We start from the raw sequence: 20,306 nt of genomic DNA, 5'->3' as shown, positions 1-20,306 counted from the left end.
AACAAGATTTTAAGGTTCTTCCAAAGGAAATATGGACGTATTTCCATGTTTCCTTTGCCAGGCACTCGCGTGAGCCGAAACCTTGCGGAGGTATTTTATTAAATTGTAGAATTTATCAGAAAATCGCGTTGACGCACATAGAGAACATTTTCTGTGGAACGCAAACACAGCCACGGCATCTCTCTTCTTCGCATCCGGCTCAACAAAAAAGTATATTATGCCTAGTCAACATCGAAAGGGCACAGCGCAAGCAAGGCATGAGACTTACGCTTGGAACCCGGCGGTAGGACACCGCACACACGCTCTCCGTCGATCTCAAGGAAGTCTGAGAAGCACTCGTTCTCCTTGTCGACGTCAAAGTCGATGAAGGTGAACTCGATGCTGCAGACGTCGCGTGACGCCTGCACAGTCCGAGGCGAAAAAAAAACGACGTTTATGGGGGGGGGGGGGGGGGGGGGAACCTGGCACTGGGCGCGCGCCAGACGGGTGTACGTGTGCGTGGCCACACTCTGACTTACGCGAGTCTTCAAATTTCTTCAACCTTTGAGTTTTCACATTTTGCGGATGAAGGAGATGAGGCAGTACGCGGCTGCACTGCACGATGCCAAAAGTCTGCCGCCGTTTCATCATGGTGTAAAACACTTTGCTGTTTTATTCTTTTGCCTTAAATCTGCTTACTTTTATTTTCTGCGAAATCACCACACTCTTTCCTATAGCGTTCACCATATCCCGGTTTCTTTTATACATGACAATAGCAGTAGCAAACTGAGCGGCTTAAAATGCGCACACAGCCTGTTCATGCCCTGTACGCTAATCTTTCTGTTTAGTTACTGGTTTATTAAGCGATGTATCAACTGTCCCACTCAGAAGCTGTACTTAACAGACACGTAGATTCTTACCGAGGGCCGCAACATAGGAAAAAAAAAAGATTTTCAGTATGCGAAGAAACATCGGAAAATAGAGGTATTTGTCATCATTTAGGAAAGCGCAGTAGTCACCGTATTAACGCTCAAAATTGATTTAAAGCAAAAGTAGCACAAGAATACGCACCTTCAAATAACGAGGAAGATGGGGTTGAAAGAATCTTTGAAAATGACGAAACGACAATAAATATAACGAAAATGCTGTTCGTTGATTTAATGCCTGACCAGTGCTAAGTAGTGAACTTGAGAGGAGGAAAGGTAGCTCGCGATCAGTTTGAGGGCTCTGGGAATGGTCGCGTCAAACAGTTCGTTGAATTTTCGCTCCAACTTTGCGGCTCTTTCACTGAAGCTACGAAAGGAAAGACTGCAATACATGTGGGTGCTTGCGATTCGATGCCACGAAAAAATTGTTTGCAAGTCGGCCTGCTCGCCGTGTTTGTCTATCAGGCAACAAGAGTTCAATGTAGCCCCCACGCTCCTCGTTCCTACCAGTGCTTATCACGCTCCCGCGCCGTCCCAGTGCGGGAGCGTGTACACTCCACTAAGTCGATTTTTAGAGAATGCATTATTGCGCCCTACAGTCTTATAATGTCTGACACACGAAATAAGTCCTATGCGAGAGTAGTAAATTCCAATGGAACGCACCTAAATCTCTGATATACGTGGTCACCTCGCGCCCTTTTTAGGCGTTTTTATATATCGAATAAACCAGTAAACACTCATTTACAAAATTGGAGACTAAATAGAAATCCGGGATAGGGTCACTCTCGATGAAAAAAAAATGTCATCCAATTTTTCGTGCTGCGAATGGCCACTCGCTCCCAGGTGTCCATCTCTTTAGTGGCCGGTCTGATCGGATGACCAGCCTGGTGCAGCCGCATTCCCCATCAGCACAAGCAAAGCAGCTGTATCTCGCGAGCTTGTTTGGAATGTTATAAAAACCTTGTATTTCGGAAACCACAGTGTTTGATGAGTCTCCTTTCGGCTTCGAAATATATTCTAACTGGATGCTCTGCCTCCAGCCGTTCAAAATTGATTTTAGCCCTTTTGTGATAGATAAAGTAATAGATAAAACACTTCGGAAACGAGGCGACTGCGAAAACTCAAGTTTCGCTCATACTAAATGAATGTTCAAAAATGTTCAGATATCACTTCAAGTTAGGCGCGAAACACCCTGCATTCCACCTGCTACTTTAGTCGTCATGAATGACGCGGCGCAGAAAGCAGCAGCGCCCCACCGCGGTGGCTCAGTGGTTAGGGCGCTCGACTACTGATCCGGAGTTCCCGGGTTCGAACCCGACCGCGGCGGCTGCGTTTTTATGGAGGAAAAACGCTAAGGCGCCCGTGTGCTGTGCGATGTCAGTGCACGTTAAAGATCCCCAGGTGGTCGAAATTATTCCGGAGCCCTCTACTACGGCACCTCTCTCTTCCTTTCTTCTTTCACTCCCTCCTTTACCCTTCCCTTACGGCGCGGTTCAGGTGTCCAACGATATATGAGACAGATACTGCGCCATTTCCTTTCCCCCCCAAAAAACAGAAAGCAGCAGCCAAACTATTTACTTGTTCTTTTGGAATCGGTGAGCAAATACCTCTCTCCAAAGGAGCTTCCACAGCTCAGGTGGGTCAACTGCAGCGCAGGTCATTCGGTGTGCGCGCAAGTAAGCCAGCGCTACTAAAGCGGGCGCAAAGGGAGATAAAAAGGTCAAAAACAAGCCCCTCCCTTCTCCAAGTCTGCATATCGCAGTTTTCCTTGTCCACTGCGATGCACCAAATAGCCCAGCAAAAATGTCCTGCTCGGAAAGCACACGCCACCCTCCACTGGCGCGAGGCAAGATATGGCGTCAGCTCTGCTACCCGAACAGCTCTGTTTTGTGTTGCGGCGCACAGACCTGGAAGACGATGTATTTGCAGTCCAGATTTTCGGCGTATCCGCCCGGGTAGTTGGGGCTGCGCACGTCGAACAACCGGGTGGTGAGGATCTTGTCGCACTTGTGATGGGTATCGCCGGCAGGTGATAGTCCCAGGGGCCGGAAGGGTGGCGGCCGGGGTGACTCGTCCGCGCACTCGACCTGGCGCAGCCGTATCTGGAAGCCTGGCCGCGAGTTGGCAGCGTCCGAGTGAAATCGCAGCTGTTTCTCGTTCTCGTCGAAGTCGTACATGCCTGCACCCACAGGAGCACTCCTTCCAAAATCGTGCTTCGATGGGTTATAGGCGTGTAGGACCGAAAGTTGGTCCGCTATTATGAATAAACAATGTAATGTTAGGTGGAACCCCTTCCCTTTGTACAACAGCTAGCTGTCACTGAACTCTGGTGTAGAGCATCACTGATTTGGGTTTGCTGCAGTACATATATCTTCAAATAACAAAGGCATCTTTGGCAGCTAAACCAAATTCCTTTTCGCCACTTTGCATTTACCCTAGCGCATATTTATTGCTGAGTGGGTTTTCAAATCTTTAAGCCGACCTTAAGCCAACATTACAGATTTTTAGACGTATCGTCAAAATGCGACAGACTACACTGCGAACCCCGCCAGACAGTTAGTGACAAGACACGCTGGTTTACATCGATTATCAGTAACTACTTTTTCTGCGGTATTCCTCTCAACACAGCATCGATGTGTTGTGCGCTAGCTCCTCAATAGTTTTACGCCTAGACTACCGAGACACTGCTAAATAATTTAAGTCACCAAAGGAAGTCAACAATAACTATTGGCATACGCGCTATGCCTCAACTGCAAGTCCGAGCCATGATGCGATGCGAGGAGAGAGATAGGGTAGAACTCCATCCTACCAACCGAAGCCAGCGCACAGCCTGTCATCACATCTGTTTCGTATTTTTATAACAAAACGCAGTATTTTATTTTAGCTCAAATCTCTCGAAAACCACTGTCCGGAGAGGGCAATCGGCGTTGCCAGAAAAGTGAGTAAATTTGTCTATCAGTCACTCTCACTAATTCTACGTGAGCCTACTAAACCACCGCCGAATTCCAGAGAATTTTTCACCAGCATTTGTTTGCTGCTCTTGCCATGCCCATGCTTGCTTCAGTACTGTTTTAGTGCATGGTGTTAAATCTGTCCTGGCTTAAAGAAACAGAATTACACAGACACTTTGATGTGTTTTTATTACTGTGTACTTATCGCGAAAAACGCACTGATTTCGCCGAGGTTAAACTAAATTCTCAGCCGCCCCGGGAGGATTCAAGGAAGCCGCCAAAAGAACTCATTTCCTTTGATAAAAGAACACTGATCAATATATGGCTCGCGTCATCCGAGCTAATGAGAGCACTTGATTATTTAAATCAAACACAAGATGTACTTGCACAAACCGAATCCGATTTCACAATCAGGTTAACTCGGCAACTATGGGCTACACTTATAGCATTTCGATAGAGGCAGTCAAAAGGAAGAATAATGCACTAAATTCGCGCTTTGGCAACGCATAAGAAATGCCCAAACGGGATAAGCTGCTTTCCCATGGCGGAATTCCTGACAGCATAATTGAAGCATTGGAACAGCAGTAGAAGCCAAGCTGTTACAGTGCAACTGCTAAAGTATTTAAATCGTTTCATTTCGGGTCGAGCGGATAGACTAGGATCCGTTGCTGTGAACAATGCTAATCCCGTTTTATGCACACCTTACTCGCCCATCTTCGTGTCTCAGTCAGTGCGGCCACGCAGCAGCCACGCAAGAAAATTACTGATTTCGGCAAAACCAGTGGCCAGCATTTTTCACTTCGTGTCAATAAGCCTATCATTAAAGCGGCCATGACACTCAGTTTCAGAGTATAAACTGTTTATTGCTGTGCCAAGCTACAGACCCTCAAAGTTTCAGCTCCGTCTATGTTGCAGCCAATTTAAAATTTATCTTTTAGCATCGTTACGAACAGATTGATGGTCTGGCAACTGTCCTAATCGCTGACGGCATAAATCGACTCCCCAGCACATCGCGTCGTCTGCTTCCTGCTTTTGCGCAGTGTTCAGGGCTGCCACGCCGTGGACGGCGAGTGTTTTAAAGTTTCTTTGTTCAGCGAAGTAACAGCTATTTCATTTTTTTTTGCTTGCCTGCAGCATAGTGAACTTATAAATCCCACTCCTTGAGCATTGGGAATAATCACGCGCTCGCCTTGACACCGCCACAGACGGTCGAAATAATCATTGGCAAATATCGTGTTATTGAGCATATAGTTATATTATCTGTGTGTTATGAGATAAATATCGTTCTCCAAGAGTCAAGTGATCAAGCTCCCACGTTACGCTGCATGTCCCGTGCTTGTCTCCACTAATACGCGCCGCAAAGGGCTGCGTTCGGGACTGAGAAGGTTTGCTACAATGTAGACAGGGCCATTAAAACATCAGTTAACATGAATCCAGAGCTAGAGTCGCTCTCATGGCGCGAAGAAGGCAGCAAAGACTTCGGAACGAGACAGCCTCGTCGCTGTACGCTTGCGCGTCCTCTGCGAACCGTCAACCACTGAGACTGAAGAGGGCAACCAGGATAAGCACACTTAGCGTAGTATGGTCCTGGAATTTGCAGACATGCCCACTGTCGTCACGAAATAAAGGAAGTGCGATAAACACATGCAGGCCCTCATGTCGCAGCGCGCTAGGCCTGGATCTATCAGTTAAAAAAGCACAGCTTACGAATAACCGTGAGTGCGTACAGGTACGAGAAATATGAAAGGGCGTACCAAAATCATCTGTGCTTCTGCATCAAGCATGCCAAAGTGAAAGTTATCATGCATGAACTAGAAAACTTTGCACCCAAGAAAAACAAATTGCATACCTGCTCCTCACTCATAATACACGGGTGGTATAATCGTTGGTGCATGCTAATAGTAAAATGTTCTCTTTCATATTACGACGATATTGCGTTTACTTGGACACGGCAGCGAATTATTTGCCCAGTAACAGAAAACTGAACTGAAAATCCTGCTTCTGCCAGCGAAAGCAATGAGCACAGGGGAATGTTGCTTTTTTCTTTATTTTGGTAGAGCACCGGACTCAAAATTCGGAGGTCATGGGTTCGGATTCTACCGGCGGCATGTGGTTGTCCTTACTACTGCTCTCTAGTCGATTATCTTTAAGCGATAAAAAAAAATACACTTTTAATCTCCCATTCATCAAAACCACAAATTAATATAAAATAGAATCAATTCCTTATGCTCCTTGCCTACGGTAGCTGTTGGCTTCCTTCATATGTGTGTCATTAGGCGCCCCTCAACTTGCTTTCCTTCTCTGCTCAACAGCTTAACGAGTGCCTCGTTTCTGGCAGTCTTGATGTCATAGGTAGCTTAAGAATGTTCTCGCGCAGCTTTCATCCTCACTGTTCGTTGATGTTCCACGTCACGCTCGCGTTAATACATGACCTATTACGTCCGCCGCTACGGACAAGGGTGTCGCTGGTGAACACTTTGAAGTTTCGGTTACACTACACATAAATACCACCGAAAGCAGAAGATTGGACACCCGTCACCGTAGTTCAGTCAAGAAGGCACCGGACGCTAAATTCCAAAGGATTTGGTTCGAATCTCACTGCGGCATGTAGTTGTTTTGTCTTCTGCTTTGTAGTCAGTTATCCTTAAATCATAAAATAATTTTGCTATCAATTTCCTAATGATCGACACCAGAAATTAAAAAAAAACTCATTCCCCTATGTTCGTTGGGTTCGATGGCTTCCCTCATATCTATGTCATATGACCCCTTGGCACGCCGACAAGGAACACATTTGGCAACACCAAATTGTGATGCGATTGTATACACGGGCAAATGTTTCTGCCTAAGCCTAATAACTACGTACGGCGAATCAATTCCATGCTCACCATTCATTCTTGGACGTGTCCACTGTGCGCGTCTTGCACTGGTCGAGGAACGCCACGACGTTACTGTTTTATAAGTTTGGATAAGTTCCTGGCTACGTTGCACGCTTCAGAAGGGATCATTCATAGAAATCATTACTTCATATTTACAAGACGGTTTTTTCAAGATATTTTCGAGAAATCCTACAAGAATAATTCACAGTCAGCGCTTTCTGCTTGCGTACTTTGTAAATCGTGCAAACGCTGGTGCTGCCGATACTTATAAATTTTCTATGCAGTGTATCGACCCAACGCCTAGTTGATGAACTGATGTGTTTCCATCTCCTGAAAAGCTCTTCGAGTGTTCTCATGACTACTGGCAATGCAACGCTACAACCTTAAGTGTTTTGTTCCCGTCAATTGCCCAGATATCAGTTTTGAAGAGCTATATGATGCCATGAGTCCTATTTACCGTCTCGTCTTGCTCCCGTATAGTACGTTTCCAGTAAGCCACCCAAGCTGATTTCAAAGGCTAATTGAGGGAATAAAGAATATAATCTGTGATATCATTTGTCAGATTGAAGTAGCTCACTCTTGCCTACATTTTGTCAACGTATAGAAACTACGTGCACGTTTATATGACGACTCTGCAAAACTAACAGCGTAAACAGCGGCTGTAGTGTAGCGTAGTGTAACTTTCGCTATAAGAGAGGCACGAATGATTCGTAGCGCTGTTCTGCGGCTCCTTTCAGTTCTTCGTTCCCGGTACAGCCAAGTGCCTGCTTACACGAAGAAAGCCACACAGTCTAGTTCCCAGTCTAGCCTTATTCGCAGTTTAGGCCACAGTGTCAAAAGTGGACTAGACCTTCGCTCGATTTGAGGAAAGGAAAGACGCATAACTGGATCACTTTGCAAGTGTACACCTCAACCGCGCCGTCATAGCAAAACCCGAACGCTAGCTGGAAACGAGCGTTTAGTTTGAAGTTTGAAGTTTTTCATTTCAAAATGAAACGACGGACCCGAGACAAAGAGTGAAGGTTAGTTCACTTGACGGCGCTCGGGCCCCATTATATGGCAAAACAGCAAGGTGTCGTAGTAACATTTGGTGCAATTACAATTTAGGCAGTACATCCCAGTACCATTGCAGACATTTCAGCTCTTACTACGCATAGTTTATTCTTTTTGTTGTTAAAAGTAAAGGCACAATATGAATTACAAACATTATCAGCGAATAATAGCAATTGTACATAGCAACAAACCCGCAAAAAATCCAAAAGACGTAGGAGAAACACACCTCACGAAAAGCAGAAAAATTACATTTGCGAGAGAAAGAATGAATGTATTCTTTTCTTATTTACATTTTCAATATTAACTTTATTTTCGCGAAAATAGTTTAGCAGAGTGGGCGGAGTATGTGCAAGCATTTTCTGGCCAAACGTCGTTCTTACGAACGGTACCACCCAATTATGAGCAGAACGCGAAGAATATGTTCGTGTAAGTGTTGTTAAATTAGCGATCGAAAGCATTGTACTCTCAGAGGAAGTTATGTGCTGTTTGTAGCGAACTGCTAAGTTATGCGAATAGAGATGGTGTACTGACATTACTTTAAAATTCTGAAAAAGCGGCGCAGTATGAGTGTAGTAGTCGTTTCCAGCCATATGGCGAATAGCCCTTTTTTGTAGTGCAAAATATTCGCTTTAAATCTGTTTGTGTAGTTGTACCCCATACAAGAGAACAGTAGTTTAGTTGAGACAACGATAATGAATTATAGATATGTAGCTTCATTTTCGGCGGTAGGAAGAAATGGAGTTTTGCTAAATACCTACTGTTTTTGACAGGCGTGAAACTACTTCACTTATGTGCCTATCCCAGGACATATTTTTGTTAAAATAAACACCAAGTGTTTTCATTTCATCAACAACTTCAATAGGAGCATGGTCAAAAAGGAGATTATTATTTGAGGGCATGATAGGCATCGGAGACTGCCTTGTGGAAAAAAGCACGGCTTTTGTTTTGGTTATATTTATGTCCAGTGAATTAAGTTTGCTCCAAGCGCTTAAATTTTTCATTGATTGATAATGTTATTTATATACAAGCTGGCTGTGATCATTGTTTCGAAATAAAAGGGTTGTGTCATCAGCGTATATTATATATTCTGGATTTGTAATAATGTTTACAATGTCACTGACATAAAAGTTAAGCAATAGGGGCCCTAGGATGCTTCCTTGAGGCACGCCTGTAGTAACACGCTTATAAGAAGAAAGATTTTCGCCTATTACAACTTTTTGTGTCCGATGCTCCAGGTACGAACGCATTAAGTCCAGGGGTATACCTTGAATTCCATATGTTTCTAACTTTTTTAGTAAAGTCTGATGATTTAAGCTGTCGAACGCTTTGGAGTAGTCAATGTATACACCAGCAACAATCTCTTTGTTTTCAAATCCTTTCAGAATAAATTCTTTCTGCGCCAGGAGGGCCTGGTTCAGAGGATCGGCCTCTACGAAATCCATATTAAGCGGAACTAATTAGATTACATTTTTATGCAAATATAATGATTCTAGATTGTATTAATTTTTCTGAGGCCTTAGAAAAAACAGGTAGTATAGATATCTGACGGTAGTTCGACAAGTTGTTTTTGTCACCCCCTTGTACAGTACGACTACTTTTGATGCCTGCATTTTCTGAGGAAAGTTTCCTGTGGAAAGAACCAAATTATATATAAATGAAAGAGAGTCGTCGTTCGGTTTTCTTCTTTCAGGGCGCAGTTGAGGTGTCTACTGGCAAAGTGAGCCAGTTATGCGCCTTTCCTTTTCTCAAATACTGCAGAAGGTCTAGACTGCGAATAAGAATATACTGGGAGCTATAGACGGCCTAATACTAATCGCGGGCTAAACACTTTCTTGGTTTTGAGGAAACGAAACACGCATAACTGGCTCACTTTGTAGGTGTATACTTAAACCTCGCAGTGACAAAATATTGGGCAGCTCGTTTCGCCAGCTTTCACTCTCTCCTGACCTTCCGCTGTCGACACGCCAGGCTTCCGTCCTTTACAGTGTGGGGCGGCCGCGTTTCGATGGAGGCGAAACGGAAAAAGCGCCCGTGTGCTATGAGACGTAAGTACACGTTAAAGATGAAAAAAAGTGAAAACTGGTTGTTGGAGAAAAGAAATGGCTCAGTATCTCTCTCTCACATCTCGGCGGTCACCAGAACCGCGCCGTAAGGGACGCAATAAAGGAGGGAATGAGAGAAGAATTCAAGGAAGAAAGAGGAGACGTAGTGGAGGGCTCCAGAATAATTTCGACCACCTGGGGATTTTTAACATGCACTGATATCGCACAGCACACGGCGCCTTTAGCGTTTCGCCTCCATCGAAACGCAACCGCCGCAGTCGGGTTCGAACCTGGGTACTCCGGGCAGTAGCCGAGCGCCCTAACCACTGAGCCACCGCGGCGGGTAACGTTAAAAATCCCCAGGTGGTAAAAAATATTCCGGAACACTCTTTTTTGTTTCTTCTTTTACTCCCAACTTTGTATACCTTCACTGCGCGGTTGGGATGTCCACTGAGAAGTGGCAGTTACTGTGCCATTTCCTTTCCTGAAATACCACTAATTTCTGTAATGTAACACGTGACGCTGCGTGTGCGATGGTGGGAGTGGTGAAAGACATTTATTGCCTCGAAAAAAGGTGCAGGGAGGTATGATCTGACCGAATTCTAAGGGGCTGGCCCTCACAAACACAAGATGGAGGTCCCTAGTACATTACCCTAATGGCGTCGGCCCTTGCCCGGGCGCGCTCAACCAGTGCCTTTTGGGCCTGTAGGTGAGAGCAGCCGAGCCTCAGTCGTTACACCGAAAGATATTTCGCTCTTTGACTATGCTACAAGAGCTTTCTCTTTGCCTTGGCGCTGCTGTAGCTACGCAAATCATACCTGTGGTATTGCGGGAGAAGATCCCGCATAGGCGATGACCGTCAATGTCCAGGTAGTCATACTCGCAGTCGGTGCTGGACTCCACGTCGAAGCGCTCGAAGTTCATCTCCAGGCGGCACACCGACGAGCTCATCTTCCGCACCGTATACCTGCACAGCAAGGCTCTTAATCTGTATTGCGGCTATTTGTGGTGTGCTATTTATGAACAACCTGCTTTGTTTTAACAGTAGCTTGGTTTGGGCTAGTTGGTAATAGTTCTTAGAAAACATAGCGCAAAAAGGACACGGACGACACAGAAGTGGACAGGACAGGCGCTAACTTGCAACTTTATATTTCGAAAAGCCACCACGTCTAATATATAGGAGCCGATCACCAGCATCAAGCGATGAGCATGCGCAAGGAAGAGCACAATCAGGATTACAGCGTGTGAAAATAAGCAAAAAATTACGATAAAATAACAAAATGAAAGCACGGTGCCGGGGGAACACTGAAAGAAAGAGACATCGTGTACTGAAACTTACTGCAAAAAGCGCTTTTCAAGCTTGTCAAGGTTAAGAACCAAACAGATAACGCGGCAAAAAGGGAGATAAACAGATCGACTAAAAGATGAGCGGAGTGTACAAGGCTCCACACTGAGACAAGCACGTGGTGAAGAAAGACAGAATGACAATGGGGAAACTACATTTATGGGTCATGACAATGGAAGTAAAAGATAGCAGAAATTTAGGCCAAAAACAGATAAGGGCTGTGATACTATACATAATCAAATGAAAAAATTGAAAAAGGTTTGAAACCAGGAAACAACCAGGAGCTCACTGCTTTGTTTATCGCAGCCAGCTCGCTCACTGCCTTGACGCTCTTGGTCAAGCGAAAAAGGCATTGTTCGTTTGCTCGATATTACAACAACCAGGCGCTGTAACGATTCGCTTCGTTTTTATCCCATTTCGTTGCGACGTCAATCGCGACGAAGCAACGTGAGGTGTGTAAGCAAGGCACGTCTGGCCTGGTCGCGCCACCGCCACATCCACTCCGGCTAAGCCGCAAATACTATGGGAACCATCATGCGCTTTCGTTGAACGCGAAAAGCGCAGCTCTAATGGACAAGAAAAAAAAAAGGAAGCCCAAAAACCCAGCGCTTTCTTTGCTGAGACAAGATAAGCGCTGATAAAGCCAGTCAAGCGCTTAAGACGCGTCATCGTGCTCCGTCATTCATCAGTGCCAGTCGACCGATGCGACACGGCCATGGGACGCGCTTATGCATGTTTTATAACATGGGCGTGCTCCTGCCATAACCACCGTGATGTCTGCTTCTACGGTTTACGTCACCGGGATCAACGACCAATAGCAGAGGAACAAATGTAATCAAAACGGAATGATCAAAATAGAGATCATTCTCGAAGAGTCGCGATCCTGCGCAACCGTTTCTGCGCCAGTTAACGCTGTTCCAGACAGTGGAGAACATCATCAGTAACATTTCCAGTCATTTTTATATACAGGGCGGCCGGGAGTGATGGGCATTAATAATGCGACTACTGTCTATTGGACTGGTTCCCATCTTCAAGTTGTCTTCTTTCTGTACACATATGTTCGCCCGATAAATCACTTTTTGCACTGGCCGGATTGAATATAGCGAGGCATTATTATTTTTGTTTATTAGTTTTCTTCATTTTCATCTGCCACTTCGTTCTCGAGTTAAACAATTCTAAAACGAAGGGGAGCATGCCTCTCAAAGGCATCCGTCTAGCCAATGACGTCGTGGTTCATCCCCATGCGCCGTCTAGTGCGACATCACAAGGCGCTGGCTGGTGCTAAGTGATTAACCACATTTCACCGGATTAACCACGACGTCATGACAAGCAGTCGACGCCGTTGAGGGAAGTTCGCCCCTTCGTTATGGTGTTGAGCCGACTATACAGCCCGTAGAGAGGCAATCATTTGGCTACTGTTTTAACAAGGTCACATTCTACCGGACGACTGGGCCCTCATGCTGCAGCCTGGTTTTCTTTCCTGGGCGATAGGGCCCCCTCTCAAGGTGGAAGCGGCGTACCTGCACTCCAGGTTGTTGGCGTAGTTTGCCGGGAAGTTCACACTCTGCAGCATGGCCTCCTGCTTGTTGATGGTCTCGTCGCAGCCGTCCCCGTCCTGCGGCGTGGTAGTGGCGTCGTCGCACTCGTTCTGGCGGACGGCGATGTGGAAGCCGCGGTCACTCAGGGAGTCGTCCGTGTGGAAGCGCATCACCTTCTGCGGCTCCCGGAAGTCCATCACGCCTGCCGGAGGATGAAACGCCGAGGCACGTTTTGAGAAACTGAGCTTGAACCGCGTCTTCGTACTCGGTTCCAGCCTGCACTCAGATATTGCAGTACAAGTGCCGAAAATTTCGAAGTTTTTAACTTTATTTGCACATATAATGCATAGTACAATATGCCACGAGTTTCGGAAAACGGAGGCGTTAAAGCCTCCTGACCAAGCCTGCACCTCGTTTACATTTCTGGGGCAGTCAAAAGCACTACAGAAACAATAGAAAAGGTTGTTTACTGAAAGAATTAGAATACATCTCTGTTAGCTAAAATAAGGACAATTTGTTACCCCCCCCCCCAAAAAAAAAAAGATTTAAACAGTGGAATACTAAAATACAGTGAATATATATTCGTCGAGCTCATTTGAGTGTGAAACAAGGTGATACAAGAAAATATTGATGCTATTAAACACATTCCCACAACACATTTCATCAGCTGAATGGTTAGCCATAGACTGATATATAAAGTGTTAAGGGAATAAAAGGATGGACCTGGTTTGCGTTTTAAATTGAGGTACAATCGCGAGCAAAAAAGATTAGCACAATGACGTCACCGGAGTGGCGAAAACCACATCGCGTGGCTGGCGCGGCGCCGTGCTTTGCGAGCACACCTGGCACTTTTGTTATCGGCGTGTTCGTAACCACAGCGCCGAGCGTTGCTACCTGCCTCTGCGGTTGCACGTCGCTGGTGCTAATCTTTCTTACTCACGACTGTACGCCACGGCTTTCTTGAGCACACGGAATAAGTGTCGGATACTTATTACATAACAGCACTAGCTAATGGTGGACAGAATGAGAACCGCAATGTGTCGGTGTTCGAAGCGCAACCAAAGAAATCAAACACAAATATTGGGATAATGGCCTATCAATATATGTTTCAGGAAACGAGGCGAAATCTCGGTTAAGTTCCTGAAAAAGAAAGACAGCTTAATTTGTAGTTACAACGTTCCAGAAATAGCTGAACATTGAGCCTTTCAAAAGTCTGTCTCTTGCACGCTGTGCGGACTTAAAGGGGCTCTGAAACGCCTTCCGAGGAGAGCACATTACTCACTTATTTACTGCACTGTGTTCGCACGAAAAACCAGAGCCAAATAATACTCTTCTACACGCAGCAGACGACCCACAATCACGCGTCAAAGTTGGCGAGCCCTTCCCGGCGACTTTTTCATGCTCGCGCCCTCCTCCGTCCCCCGCATCTGCGTAGACATGGTAAGAGGTGGCCATTGGTTAGATTCTTTCAGACGCCGGGCAGCTACTGTGGCTGCGGCCAATAAGCCGCTTAGCTCCGGCGGGTCGGGAAGCTCCGCTCGCAGAGGGGGGTCGGCGAAGAAGCGCCTACCTTCCAGCGAGCAAAACGTGACGAGAGGAGAGGGAAAGACGCGAAAACGCTGAAATTCAAATTTAACTACAGATAACCCCGCTTCTACAAAGCGCATGTAAAAAATTCTTGCTGGACACTATTCGTAAAGCGGCGTGCTTCAATATCCCAGGCATGCCGCAGCATTATTAGAGCCCCCTTCACAGCCCCTTTAACGCACGTTTGTGAAGATAATGTATGAAGTCTTGATTAGTCTTGGTGCAGGTACCCGAATCCAAGTTACAATAAGATGTGAGAGAATTGACTGAAGTTGCCTTATAGCTTGAACTGCCAGTAAATATCTAAGGCGGAAGAAGAGACCAATACACTTTGATATTTGAAAATATCGACATGTTCAGACCAGCCTAAGTTATTGCGAAAACAGCCTTCCAGAAATTTATGTGATTCTACCGGCATGCTATCAAAATCACTAAGGCGTAGGCGGAATTCATAATCTCGAGGCTTGATTTTAAGAAGCAGATCATAAATTCTCTTTTATTAATGTTTAGTTTGAAATTTATTAGCACGAAGCCAAATCTGAAGCACATTTAACGAGGTATTGGCGCGCTGCTCAAGTATTCGGAGATCTGAACTGGAAAACAAGGTGTTTGTGTCGTCCGCATAGAGCACAACATACCCCATATATATATATATATATATATATATATATATATATATATATATATATATATATATATATATATATATATATATATATATATATATATATCTTACTCAGGTACACCGGAGTAAGAGATATTTATTTTCAGTTCGGAAGGCAAAATTGATTTATCGCACATGATTTGGTTAAATGCTTGTCAAAGCATATTAGGATTACGCAATACCGCAGGGAATTTATTTTGATAGTATGCGCGCTTTGCTTTCTTTAATTCCGTATTCAGATTATTTGTTCACTTCTTAATTTCAGTGAGGTGATCACTGTCTTTTGTTTACAGGAACCGGTGAAAGAGTACAATTTTTGCATTCTTGTGCGTTTTAACAGGAAAGATACGATCCATGATCTTCTTACGTTTTTATGCTTTTTCATTACCACATGTGGGAAAGCAAGATGATAGTTGTGTAAAGTTTCATTTAAAAAGTCATACGCCGTTGATAGATCAGATTCGTTCAAAACTCCATTGCAGTCAGTATTTACCATTAGGCAGTAAGTATTCGCCCTTAGGGCAGAAAATGTTGCAATGTTACATTAATGATAATTCGACGCTCGTATTCTATGAGTTCGCTATGTTCCTTCATTCGAAACTGCAAAAAAATGGGAAGAGATCGCTGATATTTCACGAGAATACATATGAAGCAGTTGTGTACGGATGAAACTGTGAAGGCAAACATCAATTAATGTGTCTGAAAATTTGCTTATACGAGAGGGTAGTTTTATCATGTTCTCGTAGCCATTAGAGAGCATGTCTTCCTGGAGATTCGTCATATGAGGATTGTTTGCGGAAAGATCAATGTTTCCATCCCCGAACAAAAGAGCCCACCAGTTGTTCAATGCATTTAATATAGGAAATATTTCAATTAACTGTACGAACAGATCAACGTTACCTTTCGGGGGGGGGGGGGGGGGGGGGGTAGAAAAGCATCACAAATATTGCGGCACAAAACGGTAACAACTTCAAAATCCTCGGAGATATATGTGTAAACGGAAACGTAATAAGAGCGGCAGCTTTTCATGTATAGGGTAACTGCTCCGCGTTTTCCATCGCTGAATAAAGAGATATGTTTGGGATCCAAAATTTTTAAACAGAATATACACTGTCTCATGTATCTGTGAAGCCAGTCATGTCAAAAGAACAATGCCCTTGCTCCAGTTCGGCTTCCATTTATTCTACTTTGTTCGTTAAATTTCGCACATAACGGGACAAAATTTTATGGGAGATATAACCCCTGGAACTTGGAAAGCTATTAGAAGAAAAGGGAGCGTAATACTACATAAGCAATTTAAGGCAACCAGGGCAGTTTTTCCGGAATATTTCTGGTATCTTTGACACAAGTGATTTGTCGACGGGGTGACGACATAATCATGAAGAGTGCCGTGTCGGTTGTTGAGAAACGACTAAAACGGTGCAGTTGTCGGTGTAAATACGTGATACTGGATTCCCGCAAAGGTCTTCACTATGAAAGTCTCTTATTAAATTTCAAAGAGCTCAGTGCTTCTCCAGGCTAGCTAGCTTCTCAAAAATAGCGAACACGTGCTAACAACGATAGCCTATTGCCTGGAAACCCGAGAATCGAAGTAGCCGCTTTTTAGGCATGAAGTGCTTTTAGATCCCATTTTCAATTCGAGTGGGGTTTGAAATGGCGGCGGCGCAGCTTCACCTCACTTCCAGCTGCCTTGGACAGCTGGGCCGATGACGGCGCCTTTCGCGCTGCGTGCCCAACTAATAGGTTCTTGCGCTGTGCTTTGAATACCGTCGATTTCATCTTTCATCCGTTCGTTCTGCGCCGCTAAGAGAGAAATTGCTTTTGAGGAAAGGAATGGAAGGGTGCAATAACTGCGTCACTTAACAGTGTACACTTCAAACGCACCGTGAGGAAAGGGATGAAGGGAGTGCATGGACGACGAAAGAAAGAATTGCTCCACAAGAGAGTTCCGCATTAATTTGGACGACATAGGCTTCTCGACCGTCCACTGGCATCCCACAGCAAACGGGTGTGTTTCGCATTTTGGCTGCGTCGAAAGTAGTCTCAAAATTGAGCCCGCGTCCTTGGGGTCAGCAGCCGAGTGTGCACACCACTGAACCAACGCGGCGAGTCCCGATGAAGAAATAAAATCAGAGGGCACTTAAGACTGCTTACATGCTGTGAAGGCGAAAGCATTATTGTGCCATCAAAAGAGTTCAACTTCGACGCTGGTTGCGCCCTGAGAAACGAAACGAAGGCGCGCCTCCGAACGCTGATTCCACAAACGCTGATTCCACAACGGTCCGAACGAAACACTCGATCACTCTGTAAAATTACCTGTCCCGAGCTAGCCTCTAACCTGACTAAAACGTGTACGCTATATATAACAAGAAATCATACGACACCACCCGCAACGGTGTACGACGAATGATTGCGTCACAATTTTATATGAATATTGTTTTGTAAGGGTATGAACTGTCTCTCAACTCGACGGACACCTCAACCGTGCTTTAAGGGAAGCGGTAAAGAGTCTGAAAAGGCATACAATTGAAGCCGCATATGTCGTCAGTTCGAATCCCTGTCGCAAGCTAGCCTCCAACTCGACTAGCACATGTACTCTACATGCAACAAGAAATCGCATGACACCACCCGGAACACATATATAGACGAATGACATATATACGAATGCCTGAAATGTTCGTTCTCGTGGCCCGGACCCCGTAGAGTATCTGTTACGGGTCCAATTGGACTTATGTTTGGAAATGTGGGGGAGAGTTTGAAGGATGCTTCACTCCCGCCACCGGTTGGCCAGCTATTGCACTACTTCCGGGATCGGCCTGGTCTTTAGCGCGTTCTTTGCTATCCTTTCTTTCTATCCCATCCTTCAACTCTCCTACTATCTGCACGTGGTAGCGATTGTGGCTCGGCTTGAGCCAGTGAGCAGGCCTGTGCACTTTCCTTTTCTTTCTTACTTGAATCAACAACAGTGCTGGTCTTTCTGTGTGCGTCCAAGGCCACTTTATGACGTAACCGTATTTTCCTTTTCAATGCTGGGATTTTCTGTATCTTTGAAAGAGTATACACACACGCTTCCGGCTTTCCTCGTAATGGGACTAGTAATGCTTTCGCATTAAAAATGGCTGGCGGTTAAGTATTGCTGAGCGCGAAATATTGCGCGAAAGCACGGATTTGTGCAGGTGGAAAGCACGTCACGAGCCTCCAAGCGCGATTGAGGTGTCCACTGACCCAGTGAGCCAGGTGCACTTTCTAATCCGAGGCTTCACACATACGCGAAGCAAAAACCACTGAAACGCGGGTAGTACGGCTAGGAGTGGCTTCGCACTAAATGTTGAATTCTAGCAGTCGCTACGCAGGCCATGGTTCCGTACGTCAACTTCACCGTACGTAGATGTAGAAGGGAGATGTAGTGGCTCGGTGGGCACGAAAATTAACGGCTATGTCTTCAGGCTACTATTCAGCGAAGACAACAGCTCGCAAATACCGCTGCAAAATGTAATTTTATTTTGTCTCTTCATTTCATTGTATGCTGCCCATATCAATACTCGTAGACGTACGCAAACGCACCCAATGGTGGAAAAGAATTTCTCCCTTAGCGTAATGTAAGTCTCATTGTGGCTGCAGTGATAGATGGAAACTCACGAACTGTTCCGGGTAGGACGGCTCCGCAGACGCGCGTGCCATCAATGGCCAGGTAGTCACCCCGGCACGAGTCGGACGGCTGCAGCTGGAAGTCGAGGAAGGTGACCGCCATCTGGCAGATGTTGCCGTGTGCCCGCCGGACGGTGTACACGCAGTCCGTGCCGTCCTCATAGTCGCTGGGGTAGTTGGCACTCTCCAGCTCGAACTGCATCTGCACCGCCAGCGTATGCTCATGCAGGGCAGGGCCGCCATAACTGGCCTCCTTGCAATCACCTCGGCGCGGTGAGATTAAGAGCATACAAGGCACCAACAACCGATACGTCCTTCCGCGCGTTTATCCATACAAAGCGTCTCCTGCTGTTAACCTTGAAATGTCATAGATACAATTATGACGCATTCCCAGAGACGCACGAAATATGCTACATACGGGCCAAGCTGAGCGTACTGTGCGAGGCCTGCTGCAGGAGTCAGTGGAATGTTCAATAATCCGATGTAATTACTAATCATGGCGCCCATTTGTGTTGCTGTTGTATTTTGTGCCACTTCATAAATGCTCGTGTTCCGGCCTCCAGTGCTGCATGACAGTCTAGTTTCGCAATTAGTTGACGACGACAGAGGAGAAGACAGCAACGAAAGTATAGGAGAGTCGTCTCCTCTATCGCCGTCACGTAAGCGCACGCACACCTTCACCCACAGAAAAGTGTCCCTTCTGGTATCACAACGAATGAGAATGCGAGGAGGGCCACGTACATTTCCTCACCGGCCGTTTTGTGTGGCGTTCCACTTGGACTTACTTGTGTGCCAGCCTATTTCATTTTAATATACAGAAAGTGTCAGCGAATCCCACCAGTAATATTCAAAGATAGGCGTTTGAAGGTATAGAGGCGGCTTTTGCGGCATGATAACACCAATGGCCTCTTCTATACACTAGAAGCGGCGATAGCGGCTGCATAGTCACCATAGTTCTCCCTCCATAGGGAAAGAGGTAAATGCTTGATCAAGAATGGTGTCAGACAGGGGCAACAATCTCTCGACTACTGTTCGCTTTGTGTTTACAGAAGGTGTGCAGATAGCTGCACGGGGAAGAGTTGGGGATAACCGGTACTGGAGAATACATTAGTAATCTCCGATTGGCTGATGACGTTCCCTCTATCAGAGGACAGCTTGCAAAATATCATAAAGAACCTAGACAGGCAAAGCAGAACAATGGGTCAGAAAACTATTAAGAAGATACCGAATGAAATGTTGAACAGTTGCGGAAAATCAGCACAGTTTACGATGGCAGCGAAGCATTGTGAGGTGTCACAAAATAAAAACCACTGGGACGGACCATGCGAGTGAAATAACTAAAAAAATATTCTTAAGGTGGAGCGTATTTTTCTGGTACTCTCCGGTAATGAATAGTAGTTTACCAGAGTCCCTCATATCTTGCCAGTACACCTTAGAGGCGAAAGCTTGGAGGCTAACAACACACTGCCGGACAAAGACATCTCACATGTCCCTCCAATTAACCCTGTCCTGTGACAGCTGCGGCCGCACCATCCACACCAACTTATTATTCTCATCCGTCTACCTGACTCTGACGCCCCCTGCTACGCTTGCCTTCATTTTGAGTACGTTCCGTTGCTTTGCCCATGACCATTTCTTCTTGATTTCAACTAGGATATCGTGAACTCGTGATTGCTTCCTGATCTATTCTCTTTTCC

The 20,306-nt window shown here is 45.5% G+C and overlaps 1 protein-coding gene across 1 annotated transcript in view; it reads right to left on the bottom strand.

Annotated features, from left to right (window-relative positions):
- Positions 1 to 20,306, bottom strand: part of LOC144116022 (cubilin-like) — a 264,621-nt gene that overhangs the window by 149,392 nt on the left and 94,923 nt on the right. Inside the window, exons 13-17 of the mRNA XM_077650682.1 lie at positions 18,601 to 18,811; positions 12,693 to 12,912; positions 10,646 to 10,794; positions 2,813 to 3,084; positions 269 to 401 (exon numbers count right to left, since the gene is read on the bottom strand). Of these exons, the coding sequence (XP_077506808.1) occupies positions 269 to 401; positions 2,813 to 3,084; positions 10,646 to 10,794; positions 12,693 to 12,912; positions 18,601 to 18,811 (985 nt within the window). The remainder of the gene's footprint in view (positions 1 to 268; positions 402 to 2,812; positions 3,085 to 10,645; positions 10,795 to 12,692; positions 12,913 to 18,600; positions 18,812 to 20,306) is intronic.

This window comes from Amblyomma americanum, chromosome 1 (genome assembly GCF_052857255.1).
Source record: "Amblyomma americanum isolate KBUSLIRL-KWMA chromosome 1, ASM5285725v1, whole genome shotgun sequence".
Classification (NCBI taxonomy): Eukaryota; Metazoa; Arthropoda; class Arachnida; order Ixodida; family Ixodidae; genus Amblyomma; species Amblyomma americanum.
Note: the sequence above shows the minus strand (reverse complement) of the source record. Positions and strands in the feature narration are given on the sequence as shown.